General features: G+C 41.5%; 1 protein-coding gene across 2 annotated transcripts in view; it reads left to right on the top strand.

The window, feature by feature from the left end:
• Positions 1-21,086, top strand: part of kif18a (kinesin family member 18A) — a 122,821-nt gene that overhangs the window by 1,109 nt on the left and 100,626 nt on the right. For both annotated transcript variants that reach the window (XM_080189881.1, XM_080189880.1), the window contains exons 2-4: positions 2,082-2,468; positions 8,092-8,249; positions 18,755-18,859. In XM_080189881.1, coding sequence (XP_080046007.1) covers positions 2,147-2,468; positions 8,092-8,249; positions 18,755-18,859 — 585 coding nt within the window. In that variant the 5' untranslated portion in view covers positions 2,082-2,146. The remainder of the gene's footprint in view (positions 1-2,081; positions 2,469-8,091; positions 8,250-18,754; positions 18,860-21,086) is intronic.

Raw genomic sequence — 21,086 nt, 5'->3', positions numbered from 1 at the left:
ATACCCTGTCTCTGCCGACATTTACCAACCACCGCATAGTCTGTAACGGTGTATGAATTAATAACTATCAGATCGGGGCGGATAGCTCTCCTCCGGTAGATGGGTTTAATGTCCGCCCGAAAGGCGGCACCTCTGACAGTGCGGTGCTCCTCCTGTGCAGAGTCATCCTTGATTGAAGGTTGGAGTGGGACGCCACCTTGAGACTTGGGTTGGGCTAGTTGTCAGCTGCTCAAGATTGACCTGCAACCCCCAGGCATTGCAGATCAATCTCCAGGTCATTGGTAATGAATGGTGCAGCAGGCGAGAAGGGCCGAATGGCTTTACCCCTGTTTCTATTTTCTATGCTGTGTGCAGTCCTGGAGAAACCATCAATTCTTTGAATGTTTCAAGGTGGCACAGTGGTCAGCCCTGCTGCCCCAGGGACCTGGGTTCAATTCCCGGCTTGAGTCACTGTCTGTGTGGAGTCTGTACATTCTCCCCATGTCTGCGTGGGTTTTCTCCACGTGCTCCAGTTTCCTCCCACAGCCTGAAAGACATTCTTATTAGCTACATTGGCCATGATGAATTCTCCAAATTGGTGCAAGAGTATGGCAACTAAGGGATTTTCACAGTAACTGCATTGCAGTGTTAATGTCAGCCTACGCGTGACACTAATAACTAAACTAAACACTTCACCAGGGATGAAAATGGGGAGGCTGGGAGAAGAGGAGGCTGACCGACAGTCCAGCATCATATAATTGGGCAATGAATCTTATTTCTTTCCAATTGGCCTAGGAAGGCAGTTGGTCACAAGGATGAGTGTAATAACTGACTAATGACTGGAACGTGGGGGCATGTAATGTATTGAAACCTCCAGGAATGTATTTAATCACAGTTGTCATCCCTGCAAATGGCTCAGAGGTGAGAGTGCTGTATTCACCGTGTGCTGCCAAGCCACATCTCAATTTGATTTATTATTGTCACATGTATCAGGATACAGTGAAAAGTATTGTTTCTTTGGCAGCGCACAGACAATACATACCATTCATAGAGTACTTTGGGGAGAAGGAATTGAGAGAGTGCAGAATATAGTGTTACAGTTACAGATAGGGTGTAGAGAAAGATCAGATTAATATATGATAGGACCATTCAAACGTGTGATGGCAGTAGGAAAGGAGCTGTCATCTGATGCTCAAACAACTGTCTAATTCCTGTCTAAAATAATTTATGGATTTTTTTGCTTTGACAATGGTTTGTGACAGTATTTTTTTATGGCCCCTATTTTAGTGCTTTCTTCTTTCCCAAATATTTGATATTATCTCATTCCCATGATTGCACATGATATTATCATTGCCACAAATGCTTTGTGATAATTGACGTGATCCATATCCAGTGCATTTATAAAAACCTATCTTTCTATCTTGATTCATTGACTTTTAATTTCCTGGCTCTTTGAACAGAAGTGACGCATTTGTTGCCTTTCAGTTCACTGCTACATTGTCCCTGATTGTAAAAGTTCAAAAACATGCAGTCGTGCTTTTGTTGCAATGCTAAAATAGACTTTTTTTTGGCTTTCTTGACTTTTAAAAATACATTTTAAGAACTTAGCCTGTAACAAGATTGTTACTAATTTGAATAGGTTATCCAAACTGCTCTGTTATTTCCCAATCCCATCCAGTTAAGGATTTGCAAGTCATTTTGATGTAGAAGCAATGCATTTATTTATATTGTTGATAGATAGTTCTGATCCTTGTAAAATTTCTCTGTCTATATACTGACTTCATTGTCAGTTCAGCTTAGCTTTTTCTGCAAAAGGAAGTGCTTTGTTCATGCCTTAAATAGTGTACCCTTGAAATATGCATACTGTATAAAAGATGACAAATCTTTGTATGTTGGTGGATCTCTGACTTTTGTTGGGAAAGAAGGGAAATATTTGGTGAGATCTCTGCTGGGAACGCTTGGGAAGCGAAACATCGAAAATTTATGGTTCAGATGGAGCTGTTTGCAACTGGTTTTGCAACTGCAGCTTGACTGGAGATATTATTGTATTACAGAGAAGAAAAGTTATTTCACAAATGTATTTTTGTTTCTAATTCTTCCAGGAAAGAAGTAAATGAGCTGCATTTGAAACAGATATTTAAGAGGAGGAATATTTGAAAATGTCATTATGCCTTCCACTGAAAGTGATGTGTGTAACCATGTAAAGGTTTTTATCCGTGTTCGGCCTGAAAATTCGAGAGAGCAAACTGGAAGGCACCACAAAGTTGTACATGTCGTTGATAAGCACATGTTGGTTTTTGATCCCAAAGTGGAGGAAATCAACTATTCTTATGGCTGTAAAGTTCAGTGTCGTGACTTGAACAAAAGGAAAAACAGGGATCTCCAGTTTGTCTTTGACCGCGTTTTTGGTGATGATTCCTCACAATCGGATATATTTGAAGAGACAAAATCAATTCTAGAGAGTGTTTTTAATGGATATAACTGTACAGGTGAAGTATTAATTTTTATTTCTTAAATTTTATTTTATAAAATGTGGGGCTAAGAAACAATGCACTGGGAGAAGTAGTTTATACGCTCCCAACCATATTTGTGTTGAGCAGAGTAACAACAAGAAATTAGATGCGCATGCAACAAGAGTAATATAGTTATCATGAGGCCTTTGGGCAAACTAAATTTTCAATGTGGCAGGAGGTGAGCTCATGGCATGTATACAAAACAGTTTTCTACATCAGCGTGTTGAGGAACTAATTACAGAACAATCTATTTTGGATCTGGTATTCTGTTATGAGAATGGGTTAATTAATAGCTTTAATATTAAATGGACCTGGTAAATAGGATTTATTAATTAAGTCAGAAATAGGATCTTACATCTGAATAAAGCAACCAATGTGGGTATGAGGAGAAGAATTAGGATTTGATTTGTTGTTGTCACGTGGATTGGGATATAGTGAAAAGTAGTGTTTCTTGCATGCTATACAAACAAAACATACGGTTTGCTACTACATAACTGACTTCATTAGTAAGTGTGTAGAAGACTGTGTGCCAAAGAAGCAAATTCATATGTTCCTGAACCAGAAAGCATGGATGATCAGCGATATCCACTGCTTGCTGAAGCCCAGGTCTGAAGCGTTCAAGTCAGGCAACACTGACCTTTACAAGAAAGCCAGATACGATCTAAAGAGATCCATCAAAGATGCCAAAGGACAATACCTGTCCAAGCTAGAGTCCCAGGCCAGCCACACCAACCCCCACTGACTATGGCAAGGTCTGCAAGACATAACATGCTACAAGATGAAGGCATGTAAAATCGCATGCTCCAATGCACCCCATGCCTGTTTTGAGCAAGAGGTCAGCAAGAACATGCCCTCCACCCTGGAAGTGAGAATAAACCTGTGTTTGGGGTCACCGCTGCAAATGTCAGAGCAGCTTTCTTGAAGGTCAACCCATGGAAAGCAACTGGCCCAGATGTTCACTCAGATCCTGCGTGGATTAGCTGGCAGAGGTATTCGCAGACATCTTCAACCTCTCTTTACAACAATCTGAGATCTCTATCTGCTTCAAGAAGACGACCATAATCCCAGTACCTAAGAAATGCTAAGTAGCGTGCTTTATGACTATCGGCCGGTGGCTCTGACATCCGCCATTATGAAGTGCTTCGAAAGGTTAGTTATGGCACGAATCAATTCTAGCCTCCCAGACTACGTGGATCCACTGCAGTTTGCCTACCGCCGCAACAGGTCCACAGCAGATTTAATTTCCCTGAACTTAACCCTGGAACACCTAGATAACAAGGACACCTGTGTCAGACTCCTATTTATTGATGACAACTTAGCCTTCAACACTATTATTCCCATGAAACTCATCGCCAAACTCCATGGCCAGGGCCTTGGCACCTCCCTTTGCGACTGTGAACTTCCTGACTCACAGACCACAATCAGTAAAAATAGGCAACAACATCTCCTCCACGATCATCCTCAACACCGGTGCCCCACAAGGCTGTGTTCTCAGCCCCTAGTATACTCCTTATACACCTATGTGTGGTCAAATTCTCTGCCAATTTGATTTTCAAGTTTGCTCAAAACACCACCATAGTGGGTCGAATCTCAAACAATGACGAGACAGAGTACAGAAATGAGAGAGAAAATCTGATGAACTGGTGCAGCAACAATAATCTCTCCGTCAATGTTAACAAAATGAAGGAGATTGTCATCAACTTCAAGAAGCGTAAAGGAGAATAGGCTCCTGTCTAAATCAGTGGGGACAAAGTAGAAAGGGTCGAGAGCTTCAAGATTTTAAATGTCCAGATCACCAACACCCTGTCCTGGCCCCCCCCATGCTGACACTATAGTTAAAAAAGCCCACCTACGCCACTACTTTCTCAGAAGACTAAGGAAATTTGGCATGTCAGCTATGACTCACCAACTTTTATAGATGCACTGTAGAAAGCATTCTTTCTGTTTGTATCTCAGCTTGGTATGGCTGCTGCTCTGCCCAAGACCACAAGGTCTTTTGAATGTACCCCAATCCATCACGCAAACCAGCCCCCCATCCATTGACTCTATCGACTTTTCCCACTGCCTCAGCAAAGCAGCCAGCATAATCAAGGACCTCACGCACTCTGGACATTCCCTCTTCCACCTTCTTACTTCAGGGAAATAGATATAAAAGTCTAATGTCACATACCAACCGACTCAAAAACAACTTCTTCCCTGCGGCTGTTGGATTTTTGAATGAATTTACCTTGCGTTAAGTTGATCTTTCTTTACACCGTAACTATGACTAACATTACATTCTGCACTCTCTTGTTTCCTTCTCTATTAACGGAATGTTTTGTCTGTGTAGCGCGCAAGAAACAATACTTTTCATTGTATGTTAATACATGTGGCAATAATAAATCAAATCAAATCAAGTTCATAGAGTGCATAGGGAGAAGGAAAGGAGAGGGTGCAGAATATTGTGTTATAATCATAATTAGGCTGCAGAAAAATATCAGGTTAATAGATGGTAGGTCTATTCAAAAGTCTGATAGCAGCAGGGAAGAAGCTATTCTTGAGTCACGTTAAATGATATAAGCAAAAAATGGAAGAATAAGTCTTGATCTGCAACCAACATATCCCTTCAGGATTAAAAAACTACAAAAGAAAAATAGTCCAACCCTCACTAACAACAGTTAAAGATAGACCTTTTCTTTTCATCCAACACTATCATGTTGCCAAAAAGAATAACAAGCCTGAGAATTTTAGAATTCAGTAAATGATTACCAAGCAATTGATAAGTAGGAGAAGGTCAATGTGAGGTAAATAGCTAGAGGCATGAAAACAGATTGTAAAAGGTACCAGTATGTAAAAAGGTCCCTTACAAGGGGAGGTGGTGGCATTGTCACTGGACTTGTGATCCAGAAGACCTGGTTAATGCTTTGGGGACAAGACACCACGGCACGGAAGGAAGTTATATTTTCTGTTTGATTTATTTTAATTTCTTAATTAGCTTAAACCCAAAATAAGGTACTGTTATTTAGCTAGTAATCCAGGGACTCAGCATAATGCGCTGGGGACCCAGGATTGAATTCCAACACAGCAGATGGTGAAATTTGAATTCCATAAAAATCTGGAATTAAAAGTCTAATGACGCCCGTGAAGCTACTGTCAATTGTTGTAAAACTCCATCTGGTTCACTAATGACCTTTAAGAAAGGAAATCTGTTGTCCTTACCTGGTCTGGCTTACATGTGACTCCAGTTCCATAGCATTATAGTTGGCTCTTGAATGCCTTCCGAAATATTCTAGCAAGCCACACAATTAGAGGGTAGTTAAGGTCGGGCAATAAACGCTGACCCAGCCAGCAACACCCACTTCCCTTGAATGAATATTTTAAAAAGGCAGCACAAGGAGAAATTGGGGAATAGGAAATGACAAAGACATCAAAGAAATATCTTACATCTATCTTCATGGTAGAAAACATACAGGAAATAGTGGATCTAAAAGACTAGCAAGAATGAGGAGTTTAAAGAAATTGCTATTAATACAGAAATGTAACTGCTGAAATTAATAGGACTAATATTGGTCATGATGGTAATTTTAACAGGTATTGACAAATTGCTGGATACATTGATTTTGATCGAGAATCTGGGGAATTTTGGAAGAGGAGTTTAATCATATGCTTTATTAATTAGCATATTGCGTAGTTCTTATTTCTGAGAGACAAGAGATAATGTGGGAGAGGCAGCTGAAGTCCATAGTCCACAGTTTGGGAAGTCCTGCATATTCTTTTTGCAGGATTTGTTCCGGTAGATATAAGAGACTATTTCCTCTGGGATTCCATAACAAACGGGGCAGAATGTAGAGCTGAATGTCATCAATGTTGAAGTGAAAACTAATGCTGTGCTTTCAGATGATGTTTTTGAGGGGCAACATATAGATAGGAGGGGGCTGAGGATAGCTCCTTGGAGGAAGTCATAGGTTTGGGAGCAGGAAGGGAAGCTGTTGCACATTGCAAGTGATACTCAGAGCAATTAGATACATAATGGAACCAGATGAGAGCAGCCTCACCCAGCTAGATGATAGTGGAGAGGCATTGGAGGATATTGTGATAAACCTTGTCGAAGGCTGCAGGCAGATTGTAAAGAATGAGAATGGGTGGCTTATCTTTGTCATGCTCACATAGGATATCATAACTTAAAGATTGTCCTTCAGATTTGGTGGAAATGTGTTTTTAGGGATTCAAATATAGAATTCTAGGAAAAGTGGGAACAGATTTGTTGCACTCTCTCTGTCACAAGAACTTTGAAGAGGAAAGACAAGATTGGAGTTGGCGTGGCAGTTTTGCAAGAATGGTGGGGTCAAGAGTTGGTTAGTTGAGGAGTGGAGTAATGGTAGGTTTACATGAGAGAGGGATAACACCTAAATTGGAAGAATCTTTGACAATATCGGCTAACACGAACAGGTGGGAAATTTGGATGGTCAGCAGTTCAGTGGGAATGGGATCAAGGAAGACACGACATGACAAGTCAGTGAAGATATGTTGGGATGTTGGAAAAGGTGCAGCAGGGAACTTGAGGGAGTTTACCCAGTGGATTAGTGGAAGGAAGGGATTTGGCAGTTATAGATAAATGGATGGTCTCTATCTTATTAACAAAGGAATCATAGAAGCCCTACAGTGCAGAAAAGGCCATGTGGCCCATCGAGTCTGCACTGACCACTATCCCACCCAGGCCCTACCCCCATATTTACTTGTTAATCCCCCTAACCTACACATCTCAGGACACTAAGGGGCAATTTTAGCATGGTCAATCAACCTAACCCACACATCTTTGAATCCATGAGTTCCTCGTACTTGTTGTTGGAAGTGAGGATAGAGGAGTTAGGGAAGAGGAGTTTAAAAGACTGCAAAAGAAAATATACTCTTGCCAAAAATAAGAATATAGCATGGGTATTTACTTACAAGTCTGACAAGTGGTGCAATAAAATCAAATGTTTAATTTTCAGTTAAACAGAAAAGCCTGTCAAAATTTGAAATAGAGTTGACCAAAGATTAAATGTTTTCCAAAACAGATTTAGGAGCTAGGAAATACAAAATTGAGATTTTACAATGCCCCCAACAACAGAGTGTCAAGCATCCATTATAACTAGGACAAAGGAATTTGTAATTGTAAATGCTGACATAGAAATTGTGGTGAAACTGTTGCAATAGGCTTTACAGCTCAGTGGAAGGAAGTATATAATAATTTTATTATTTGGGTGTTTTGTGTCTGGCCGAAGGAAATCCAGCAGTAATTTTTTTTTAAAAGACGGGAAATCCACCTGCCTTCTTGCCACATCCCTTTAATACCTTCTATCTTGGCTCAAAATCCAATGGATCTATCTCTATCTTATTCAATAACAACACCAAAGTTATTTCTTTTCATGTTCCCAACTTTCAACTTTTCACTTTAATCTTCTGAAAAGCATTTTGAATCAACAGAAATAGTAATGACCATTGAGATGTGGGGGAGTTTGCATGATTGAACTCAACACAAAATTGATGACTAAATTTTAATTTATTTGAAAAATAATCCATTTTCTTAAGATTGACTGTCACCTAATGAATGTATAATAATTATGGTGTCTTTTTGTAGTCTTTGCATACGGTGCAACAGGATCTGGAAAAACACACACCATGCTAGGATCGTCTGAACAACCTGGGGTGATGTATCGAACTATGAAGGAATTATACAATCGAATAGAACAGGTGAAAGATGAGAAATGTTGTGACGTTGCAGTCTCCTATTTGGAGGTGAGATTTAAGATTTTAAGGTTTTATCATTTGAAATTGAATCTCATGCAGATTGAATTATGCTTATACTTGTAACCTTTGCCAACTCCTAAGTAAACTTTTCACAGGTTTTGACTTGATTGTAACACTCACCATTTCCCATCATGTTATGTAAAGCTGTGGAGCTTTAAAAGTCTGCAGCCAAAATTGAAGTTAATAGGTGATGCAAACATGAAATTGAATTACTAGGAAAGGTGACTTGTGGTTGCTTGTGCTAAGTATAGAATATGTTCTGTGAGGAGATTCCCTTTGATTTCATTGGCTGTGTTCTGTGAGCAGATTCCTTTAGCAGTTTGTGATTTTTTTAAAAGATGAAAAAAATTGCATCTACAGTTCAAAAAAGTTATTATTGGATGCAGTTTTAATAAATAATAGATCTCCCATCACATTGCTCAAGGTGTTCATGGTGTTTCATTGCTATTGTGGAACTGTGCACATTGAAGTGTACAATTGGACATTTGTGCTATTGAAACTTCAAGGTGAGAAAATTGTGCTGCTCTCACTTGTGACACCACTCATACCAGGAAAGACACTAATGCATTGCTTAGAAACTAGAAGCAGGAATAGGCTATTCGGCTCTTCAATCCTGCTCCGCCATTTATTACGATCACGGCTGATCATCAGATTCAATCTTAGCCAACTTATTTTCTCCTCATATGGCAAACTTGCCATCCCAGGAATCAGCCCAGTAAACCTTTGCTGCACTCCCTCTATAGCAAAGACATCCTTCCTCAGAAAAGGACACATAAACTGCTCACAATATTCCAGGTGTGCCCCATCATCACGCCCTGTAATAAAATAAAGCATAGCAACGTGCCTTAATGATTATCGTCCAGTGGCTCTGACGTCCATTATTATGAAGTGCTTTGAAAGGATAGCCATGGCACAAATCAATTCCGACTTCCCAGACTATCTTGATCCACTGCAGTTTGCCCGCTGCTGCAAAAGATCCACAGCTGGCGCCATTACCCTGGCCCTACACTCAAATCTGGAACACCTGGACAACAAAGAAACTTATGTTAGATTCCTATTTATTGACTACAGCTCAGCCTTCAATGCCGTTATTCCTACAGTTGTTGTAGGACTTGTTTAAGAAATGAAGCAGGGATAATCCAGGAAACCATTGGCAGGTGAGTTTAATGTTAGTGATGGGGGAGCTTTTGGAGAAGATACTGAGGATGTGTGCACTTCTGGAAGAAAATGAATAGTTAGTGACAGGCAGCATGGTTTTGTATGGGAAGGTCATATCTCACCAATTTGATTGAGTTTTTTGAAGAGGTGACAAAGATAATTGAGGAGGGAAGGGCTGTGGATGTAGTTTATGTGGACTTGGTAAGGCATTTGACAAGATCCTACCCTTTGACACCATTCAATCCAGGAGGTGACAAAGGCCATGAATATACAATTAGGACCCGTTTTAAGTCATTTTGCTTTAACATCAGTTAATGGGGCCTATATTCTCATTTAATGTCGTGAGTTTCTTTTCAAAATCGTATTACGCCAGGTCTGATAGTTTTTCACTTGTTTGAGTTTCATGAGATTTTCTTGAGCTACTTTTTGGCTTTCCAATGAATAAATTAATTAATCTTCCATACTCTTCTTCCAAAATGGAAATTCTAATTACTTGGAACAAGGCAACTTATTGGAAGTGAGTGTCTCAACCACACCCTCTTTTAAAAATCAACTACAAGCAGTTTGCACTAACCAACTCTTTGGTTAGTTTTTCTGCCAATTTCAAGCTTCTTTCCTTTCAATATTTCTAAATAAGGCGAATGCTGACAAACATATTAGGATATTAACTTCCAAATGTCCAACACGGCGAATACACGCAAATTAATTCTGCAGCACCAAGCTAACCATCGGATAATGAACATTTAATTTGTATATACTTTTCACTGATTTTTTTTTTCCCTAGAGCTGATGCACGACCTCATGATTATCCATGCTTTAATGAGACATAGATTGGACCGCTTAGTACATAAACACCTTGATTATATTAAAGGCATATATTGCTTTAAATAGGGAGTTAACTCATTAACTGTGCTACCCAATGCCACACTTTATGCAATGGACATTGAAAGTAGAAACAGACAGTATGCTTTCTGCCTGAGATATCTTCAATAATTTCCCCAGCCTGACTGACCAGATGAAGCTATAGTCTAGTTATTACACTTTATGTTTAATAAAAAGTAACTTTACTTTAAGCCACAACTATGGGTGAGATATTTGCTTCAGCCTATGTAAACATATGTAAGGAGGTCGATTAGTGCAGTGGATATATCCCTGTCTCTGAGCCAGAAGCTCAGGGTTCAAGTCCCACCTCAGGACTTGATGGCCAAGGAAGGTGCATTCATAACATAGCCAATCAGGTTGAGTGTCAACCTGCAAATCTTTGTAAACATGCCAGTGGTTGGTGAAAAGAACGGGAGAGAATCCTGGTCAGCAATACTCAATATCGCTACCCCTCAAGCTGTAAGCCTCTGGTGACCCACTGGCGACCTGTTCCGGGAATAACTAGCTATGGAAATAAATAAAGTCTGCTTTACTGCATCACTATATGCGGGACAAGAGTTGGAATAGAATACAAACATATATCCTCTTCCCAATCTGTCTATATTTTAGAAAGGCGTCCCAGCTGTTTGTGTTACTAGATGATAAGAAGTAAGAACATAAGAAGCAGGAGCAGGCCATCTAGCCCTTCGAGCCTGCCTCGCCATTCAATAAGATCATGGCTGATCTGAAGTGGATCAGTTCCACTTTCCCTCTTTCTCCCCATAACCCTTAATTCCCTTGTCTGTCAAAAACCTATCTACCCGTGACTTAAATATATTTAGCGAGGTAGCCTCCACCACTTCAATGAGCAGAGAATTCCAGAGATTCACCACCCTTTGAGTGAAGAAGTTCCTCCTCAACTCCGTTCTCAACTGCACCCCTCCCCCCTTATCTTGAGGCTGTGCCCTCTAGTCCTACTGTCTTTTCTGAGCGGGAAGAATCTCTCTACCTCTACCCTATCCATTCCTTTCATTATCTTATACATCTCAATAAGATCCCCCCTCATCCTTCTAAACTCCAACGAGTACAGACCCAGTCTATTCAGTCTCTCTTCATAGTCTGACCCCCTCATCTCCGGTATCAGCCTGGTGAACCTCCTCTGCACTCCCTCCAAGGCCAAAATATTCTTGCGCAAGTGCGGCGACCAAAACTGCACACAGTACTCCAGCTGCGGCCTCACCAGTGCCCTGTACAGTTGCAGCAAGACCTCCCTGCTTTTATATTCTATCCCCCTTGCTATAAAGGCCAGCATCCCATTCGCCTTCTTGATCACCTGCTGCACCTGCAGACTGGGTTTTTGCGACTCATGCACAAGGACCCCTAGGTCCCTCTGCATCGTAGCATGCTGCAGCTTTTCGCCCTTTAAATAGTAATCCCTCCTACTATTATTCCTGCCAAGTGGATAACCTCACACTTGCTAACATTGTACTCCATGTACCTGGTCCTCGCCCACTCGCTCAACCTATCCAGATCCCTCTGCAGACTTTCCACACCCTCCGCACAGTTTGCTTTCCCACTCACCTTTGTGTCATCAGCAAATTTCGTCACCCTACACTCAGCCCCCTCCTCCAGATCATCTATATAAATGGTAAATAGTTGAGGCCCCAGCACCGATCCCTGCGGCACTCCACTAGTCACCAACCGCCAATCAGAATAGCACTCATTGTACCAACTCTCTGCCTCCTATTAGACAACCAATCCTCTATCCACGCTAACACCTTACCCCCAACTCCATGCCCCCTAACCTTCTGAAGCAACCTTTTGTGCGGCACCTTATCAAACACCTTTTGAAAATCGCAAACACCACATCCACCGGTTCCCCTCTGTCTACCGCACTAGTCACACCCTCAAAGAAATCCAATAAATTTGTCAAACACGACTTCCCCTTAACGAATCCATGCTGCGTCTGCTCTATCAAACCATTCTTTTCCAGGTGCCTCGCTATTTCTTCTTTGATGATGGATTCAAGCATTTTTCCAACTACGGACGTTAAACTAACCGGCCTATAATTCCCTGCCTTTTGCCTGCTACCTTTTTTGAACAGCGGCGTAACGTTAGCCGTTTTCCAATCTTCCGGCACTTGCCCGGAATCCAGCGAAGTTTGGTAAATGATAAAAAGTACATGGACTTGTGCAGTTGCAAAATTAAAAGAATTCATCAGTATCCTCAATAATCATTACCTTTAAACTTTAAACCACAAGACACAAGGAAAGCTGAGTTTTGAATTCTGAGTTTTTAAATTAACATTACAAAACGGTAGCAATAGCTGACAACAAAAGCTTTTTTTCAAAATAACATACACTCCCACATACACACACACTCTACTGCAAAGGAAGAGAAAACATGACAGTGAAGTGCCACAGTAGCACACGAGTTACCAAATGGCTTCAATCAATTACAAGGGGACAAGAGGCAGGGCAATTTTTACCCAAACTTAATTGAAAATACCCAATTTAAAAATCCCTTGCCTGACAAGATGCTTAATCCCTATGGATATATAACAAGATAAGCTATTTCTTGCCTTCCTGAATCCTGGGAATTACCATGGTGTTGCTGTTCTCACTGTTCCAACATTTGAATGTCTTGTTTGCAGGTGATGCCTGCCAACACTGTGGCCTTGTGATAATTGAAGTGACAGATTTTGGCAGTATTGCTGATCTCCTCCTCGTTGAATTCACAGGATGATAGCAAGAAGCAAGTTCCACTACAGGGTTCCTCACTTCCTGACTAACCAGAGTCTTCAAACCCTTTTCATTAAAATGGCCTCCTTTCAATGGCAGCAGCGGAACAAGCAGAAGAATCACAGTGCAGCTCCTCCAATCATTAGATAACTCTGTCCCACCCTTGCAGCTTCTTCAATCATAGATCTTGTCTCTGAAGGAGCAGCAGGTATAGGTGATTGGAGGAGCTGGAGCAGGTGACATGGAAAGACTGAATCTGGAGTTGGAACAGCTCCTCACAGATTCTACTTGCTCAGTGTATAAGTGGCCACTTTTCTCATGGCATTTTACAGGGTGAGGGGAGGAGGCTTTTAAGGCTGAATTTGTCCATTGCCCTCGTGTAATTTGACCCTTATCCCTGACCGTTTCTCTCATTATCTGCCATTTGATTTGCGACCTCCGCCACTCCTCACTACTGTCTCGTTACTGACTTTCTGACTTCTTCCTTACCTTTGGCACATCGTAGCTGCTCTTCCTGCCTTTAGCCACTCTCCTAGGAACTTAGTTCGCTGCAGGAGATCAGAATAGAAAGGGAGCAAAGGGTTCAGCAAGAGGCAGGATCTGCAGTAATCTGAAGTATCAGGGAGTGGAATGTGTGACGAGCAGGAGAGGCAGTGTATGTGAGATAAATGGAAAGTCAGCATATTTCTTTTACTTTTAAATTTATTCATTTGCCAGTAAAGGAGATTAACAGAATAGGGGTTTAGCAATTTTCTAATTGCTAAAAATTTATGATGCCCTGGCTGCAAACCCTGCCAATTTGCCAAGCCTCTTTGTATATGGACATCAACATTTCCCTCCATTGAAGTCACCATCTGAGCTCCCTGTAGTAGAACCCACCTGTGAACATGACCGACTGGGGTATTGGCATATGAACTCTTGACAGCAGCCCACTCATATCCAGTGGTAAGCCACATTTAGATCCAGATTCTATCCCATTATGTGCTGTGCCAGTATCTGAACTAATGCCTGAGTGTCAGATCAACTGAAGTGATGGTGTTTCCTCATCGCTGGTGTGTGGCTGCTCTATCTTCCTCCCAGTTTGTACTATTACTGACCAAGCAGCAACTCTTGGGCATCTGAAAGTGCAAAATCTCAAGGAGAGCTTTGATCTGCTGAGGAAAGCATGACTTCCCGGTCACACCATCTGCACCTTGCTTTTCATACCAGATAATATGAGGAGGAATTTGAGAAGGTACTTAAAGCATTACCTGTCATTCCTCTTCAATGTTCTTAGTGTGAACAGATAGCACAGGTTCTGCCCTAAGATGTGGAGAGCCATCTCCTCCATTGGGATCACTCTTAGAGGCTATCTTCTGCGAGAGGGAGAAATGTCAAGGGTTGTATTGCAACGTGTTTGGTTGATGTTTGCCATAATTAAATAGCTGAAGGGATGTGAAGCCTGTACGGAGTGAGATTGAGACTGACGTAATTGAGGTGTCAGATAATGATCTTTTCATTGCCGTTGATCACCTTTGTTCATCTAGCAGAAAGAACTGTTCAGTTACAGGCAATAAAACAAAAGAATAAAGTTCAATACAGAAACTTCATTGCTCCAACACTTGAGGCCACACCTTGGGCAATTCTAAGCTTCCACAATTTACAACTGTTTATGTATACTGAATCAGCTGGTCATATCATTTTATCATCGGTTGTATAGCTTAGCAGATCAGCTGACCCTCATAGCATGTTACCATTCGTCACATTACAACTGATCCAAACTTATCTTTGGTTACATTCTAACACCCCTGTGAGGTCTTTAAATTTTCCATGCTGCTGCCAGATCATCAATGCTCAAAGTCTGACATTGACTTCCCTTGAAATTTGCTCTTATTCCCTTTAGAAGGTTTGCTTTGAGGGCCCCCTGACCCTCATGGAAAAAGGCCTCTCTCCTGTCTCCATGGTTAATAGTTCAAGTGCTGCACCTCTAAAACTGGGAACATGCTTTCTGCCATTTCCCCTTGTGTACGATCGCAGCAAAGCATTTAGTGTCAGTCTGCTGTAATTCAGTGCAGCTTCTCTTTAAAAGGAACAGATTGTCTTTAGGAGCTGGAGGCTAGTTGGAACGCTGCTAGCCAGGCATGTTATAAAGCTCCTCATGAAAAGAAGCAGGCAGCATGATGGTTATGTGCTCCCTGACTTTACATGAAAGGTTTTGGGCAAGTTGCGAATTACAACCTTTGCTCAAAAACGGGAGCAGATGAATTTTTAGTCTGCAATATTTGATAGTTAAGTAAGCATCTCAGTTTAATTACTTCGTGAGGCAACGTCAGGGTTGAGTCAATCAATTTAAATGCTCTTCGGCGTATAATTCAGGACAGATGATAAATTGGCTGAATTTAGTTTTATAAGATTGCCAAGTCTTATTTTCCCATCATAGAATGAAATTGATGCTTTGAGATTACAGTTGGAGCGGGGAGTTTCTCTACGTTCAGAAAAATTGACCTTTTCTGTTGGAAGAAATTTGCAAATTAACCAAATAGTTACAAGAAACTGACCCATAATCAAGTTTGTGTGAAGCAGACTGATAGTCAAGAAATATCTTGCACAGATTTTGTTTAAATTAGAATTAATATGTAACCAGCACCATGTTTTTAATGTTATATTTCAAATTGCACATTCTTTTTTGGGTCTAAGAAGCACACTGGGCTGAAGTTGGTTAGTTTCATGCCCTCTTTTGTCCGATACAGAGATTGGTTTGGTTTATATACGTACAGTGTCATGTGAATCTTCATCAATAGCTGAGTAAATATATCTAGCAAGCAGCAACCTATAGTCAAGAGTGCTAAGTTGGTTAGTTGCTACCATGCTCCATCTGACTGGAGAGAATGTTGGAGTGCAGCTTATTTATCAGGTGGATAGTAACTTAATCTCGGATAACTCCAGTCAGGTACAAAGACGATGCTAACTTCAGTCATTGAGCTCCAATACACTAATGATGCTCAGTCAATAAGCACTGTCAGAAACAGATATCTGGAGAATCATCAACGTATTTACTGAGGCATGTGAGAATGAAGGACTTGCATTCAATATCCAGAAGACCAAAGTCTTCCATCAGCAAGCTGCATTGATTCATAACTAGCGCCTGGAAAATATAGAACATTTGTAGTATCTGGGAAGTTATCTTTCACAGAATGCTGACATTGAAGAAATCCAGCATCACTTGAAATCTGCTGCTGCTGCCTTTGTCCAACTGAGGAAGACTGAGACATCAAAACTAGGCGATCAAGGTTCCTACCTTGCTGCATGAGGCTGAAACCTGAGGTGCTGACGTCACACCATCAATGCTGCCTGCAGAAGATCTTGTCAGGAAGGCGAATGGGATGCTGGCCTTCATAGCGAGGGGGATTGAATATAAAAGTAGGGAGGTCTTGCTGCGGCTGTATAGGGCATTGGTGAGGCCGCAGCTGGAGTACTGTGTGCAGTTTTGGGCGCTGCACCTGCGCAAGGATATTTTGGCCTTGGAGGGAGTGCAGAGGAGGTTTACTAGGCTGATACCGGAGTTGAGGGGGTTGAGCTATGAGGGAGAGGCTGAATAAACTAGGCTTGTACTCGTTAGAGTTTAGAAGAATGAGGGGAGATCTCATTGAGACGTATAAGATGATGAATGGGATGGATAGGATAGAGGTGGAGAGACTCTTCCTGCTCAAAAAAGACAGTAGGACTAGGGGGCACAGCCTCAAGATAAAGGGGGGGGGCGGTTTAGAACGGAGTTGAGGAGGAACTTCTTCACTCAAAGGGTGGTGAATCTCTGGAATTCTCTGCCCGTTGAAGTGGTGGAGGCTGCATCGCTAAATATTTTTAAGACGCGGGTTGATGGGTTTTTGATAAGAGAGGGGATTAAGGGTTATGGGGAGAGGGCGGGAATGTGGAACTGAGCCACGACAGATCAGCCATGATCTTATTGAATGGCGGGGCAGGCTCGAAGGGCTAGATGGCCTACTCCTGCTCCTATTTCTTATGTTCTTATGTTCTTAAATTAAAGAACAGCAGTGTCTTCCCTCAAATGGACAACTCAAGCAATGAGACTATGATCATCTGTCATCAGCTTCATTGGATTGGTCACGTAGATAGATGTTAGATATTGGGCTCCCAAGCAGGTTGCCTTCTCCAAACTCAGGCTGAGAAGTCACAGCAGAGCACCATTAACGACTCCACCAATCTTCATTTCATCTGTAAACTTACTAATCAGACCCCACCCACATTTTCCTCCAGATCATTTATATAAGCTATAAACAACAACTGATCCTTCTGGAGTACCAATAGCTACAGACCGCCATTCTAAAAAACACCCTTCCACTGCTACTCTGTCTTCTATAACCAAGCCAGTTCTGTACCCATCTGGCCAGAGCACTGCAAATCTCATGTGATTTTAGTGTTTGTATCAGCCTACTATATGAGACCTTGACAAAAGCCTTACTGAAGTCCATACAAACTATATCCACAGCCCTTCCCTCATTGATTATCTTTGCTACCTCTTCAAAACACTCAATCAAGTTGGTGAGACATGAGCTTCCCTGTAGAAAAGCATGCTGCCTGTACTAATTAGTCCATTTTCTTCTAAATGTGCACATATCCTGTCCCTCATCTTCTCCAAAAGCTTCCCCACCTGCCTATAATTTCTTGGATTATCCCTGCTTCCTTCCTTAAACAAGGGAACAACTGAGTTTTTGTCCAATCCTCTGATAGAAGATAGAATATGCAGTAAGACCTAGGTAGCCTTGTACACTAGTCGCTGTAAGTAAGCATGCAGATGCAGTCGGGTGAAGAAGGCATATGGTATATTGGCCTTCATAGTGAGAGGATTCATGTACAGGTGCCTGCAGTTATACAATGTTTTGGTGAGATCACATCTGTAATATTGTTTGCAATTTTAGTCTCCTTATCTGAGGAAAGATGTTCTTGCTATGGATGGAGCGCACCAAAGATTTACCAGACCGATTCCTGGGATGGCAGAAATGCAGCATGATGAGATATTGAATCGATGAGGGGATCTTAAAAACCTATTAAACAGTAAAGGGTCAAGACAGGGTAGGTAGAATGCTCCTGATGGTGGGGGAATCAAGAACTAGGGGTCACAGTCTGAGGATACGAGCTAGTCCGTTTAGGACAGAGATGAAGAGAAATTTCTTCACCCAGAATAGTGAGCCTATGGAATTTTTGACCACAGAAAGCAGTTGAGGCCACAAATTGTTTGTTTTCAAGAAGGAGTTAGACGTCACTCTTGTGGGGAAAAGCTGGAACAGGTTACTAAATTGGCTGATCAGTCATGATCACAACAAACGGCAGAGCAAGCTTAAAAGGCTGAATGATCTAGTCCTGCTCCTATTTTCTATGTTTCTATGTGCTATGAAGATTACGAATCAGCTATCTTCAGACTCGTGAAGGACAATCTTATCTATTTTGAGAGGGCTGGCCAATAATAATTTGCTGCTGACCTAGAAGTCAAAATTGTTTCTTGCCATTTCCATTCTTGATCATTCTACCTTAAGTATTGCAGATGTACGCATACAAAATTCAAATGAAGACTGGATTGAACTCATTACTTAGCAATAGAGAGGGGGCGGGTGGAGGGAATTGCGTGGGAGGGTTAGGGAGTGCTGACAATACATCAGCTAAACTGATCCTCCTTGCATAAGAGTGTAGAAATGCTGCTTGCACCTTGAAATTCTAATCAATTTATTTTATTTTGAGGTGTACAATGAGGAGGTCCGAGACCTGTTGACCAACTCCAGATCCTTGGCAGTGCGAGAGGACGCTCAAAGTGGAGTCATTGTCCAAGGCTTAACACTACACAAGGTACTTTTTTTTAAAAAAAATGTTATTCATTTATGCTATATTGAGAATTCATTTCTTCTGACTTGAATGTTCTACATTTGGTCGGAGCAGCGACCGAGGCAAATGGGGGGTGGTGTCCAGGGCTGGGTCCAACATGCTTGGGGAGCCATCAGGCCATGGAGGGGATCAGCGTTGCAGGATCGTGGGGCTGGCCAATGATCGGGAGGCTGGCAGACGAGTGCCACGGTGCATGCATCGATCTCGGCACTGACAGATCGGTGCATGTGCAGTGGCCCATTTGGCGTTATGCTGCTGGCTTTCTAGGTGAGAAAGGCCCCACCCACTGACTATTTGCACTAGGGCACTCTGCAGTGCACAGCGTGTGGGAGATTAATTTTAGAACTTCCACTGAAAAAAAAAGCATAATTTACTCATTTTTGAGCAAATTCGACACCTATTCCCCCGCCCTCGCCAAAAGCCCTAATCACTGGTGGACTTGGCTGTGTGATGTAATGTGAGGCTTTGCATTTGCCCTCCTTGTCCAGGCATAAGGCTGGTAAAATCAGTCCAGGGTTTTGCTTCTGCTTACCGTCCAGTGATCCCTGCTGGAAATGTATGTATTTGGACATGAGATTAAAATCGAATCTGGTTTAACAAGTTGCCCTCTGTCAATTTTGGGACATTTGAACAAAATGACAGATGATGTTGGACATAGTCTTACATTTGAATTGAGGCCTTCATGAGAGAACAAAATGGTTAATACAGGGGAAAGATTTGCAGCTTTGATTTAGAAGAAAACAATTACTTTCATTTTCTGAATGCTTGCTAAACCCAAGAATGCCAAATTTCAAATGATCACAACAATAGGAGAACTGGGTACCGAATGTTTGGCAGGTCAGTGCTGACCTGGATGTTGCCATGGAGAAAACAACGGAAAGCTAGAGAGATTACAGAACTCAGTGGTACAGAGGGATTTGGGTGTTTTGGTCCATAAATCACCAAAAGTTGATATGCAGGAGCCGCAGATGATTAGGAAGGCAAATGTTTTTGTTAATTGCAAAGGCAATGGAATGTAAAAGTAAGGATATTTTGTTACAGTTGCATAGAGTGTTGATGAAGCCATTTTTGAAGAAATGTGTGCTATTTTGGTCTCTAGAAAAGGTATAAATGCGGGAGAAACAGTTCAGGGAAGATTCACTTAACTGATATTGGGATGGGGGGGTGGGATTATCTTATGATGGTAGGTTAGACAGGTTGGGCCTATATCCATTGGAATTTAGAAGAATGAGAGATGAACTTATTGAAAAATATACAAGATCCTTAGAAGGCTTAACAGGATGAATGCTGAAAGGATATATCCCCTTGTGGGAGAAGTTAGAAGTGGAAGACACAGTTTAAAAATAAGAGGTTTCCCCTCTTAAAGGTCCTTGACAAGGTACCACATGGTAGGTTGTTGCATAAGGTTAAATCTCGTGGGATCCAGGGTGAGATAGCTAAATGGATACGAAATCGGCTTGATGACAAGGCAGGCCTGTGAGTAGTGGTGTGCTTCAGGAATCAGTGCTGGGCCCACAGTTATTTGTCATTTACAGTCATGGCTTGGATGAGAATTTAGTAGGCATTGTTAGCAAATTTGCAGATAGCACCAAGATTGATAGCATAGTGGACAGGAAGAAGGTTATCTAGGAATACAATGGGATCTTGATCAATAGGGCCAGTGGGCTGACGAATGGCAGATAGAGTTTAATTTAGATAAATGCAAAGTAATGTATTTTGGTAGATCAAACTAGGGCAGCACTTATTCAGTTAATGGTAGGGTGTTGGGGAGATTACAGAACAAAGAGATCTAAGGGTATAGATTTGTAGCTCTTTGAAAATGAAATGACAGGTGGACAGAGAAGTGAAGAAGCCACTCAGCATGCTTGGTTTCATTGGTCAGAACATTGAATACAGGAGTTGGGACATCTTGTTGAAGTTGAACAAGACATTGGTTAGGCCACACTTGGAATACTGTGCATAGTTCTGGTCACCCTATTATAGAAAGGATATTATTAAACTAGATGGAGTGCAGAAAAGATTTACTAGGATGCTACCGGGAGTTGATGGTTTGAGTTATAAGGAGAGGCTAGACAGATTGGGACTTTTTTCTCTGGAGCGTAAGAATCTTCGAGGTGATCTTATAGAGGTCTATAAAATAATGAGGGGCATAGATCAGCTAAATAGTCAATATCTTTTCCCAAAGATAGGG

The sequence above is a fragment of the Carcharhinus amblyrhynchos genome, chromosome 6 (genome assembly GCF_965287045.1).
Source record: "Carcharhinus amblyrhynchos chromosome 6, sCarAmb.v2.hapA, whole genome shotgun sequence".
In the NCBI taxonomy this organism is placed as follows: Eukaryota; Metazoa; Chordata; class Chondrichthyes; order Carcharhiniformes; family Carcharhinidae; genus Carcharhinus; species Carcharhinus amblyrhynchos.
The sequence above is the reverse complement of the archived record's forward strand: the minus strand, read 5'-3'. Positions and strand labels throughout refer to the sequence as shown.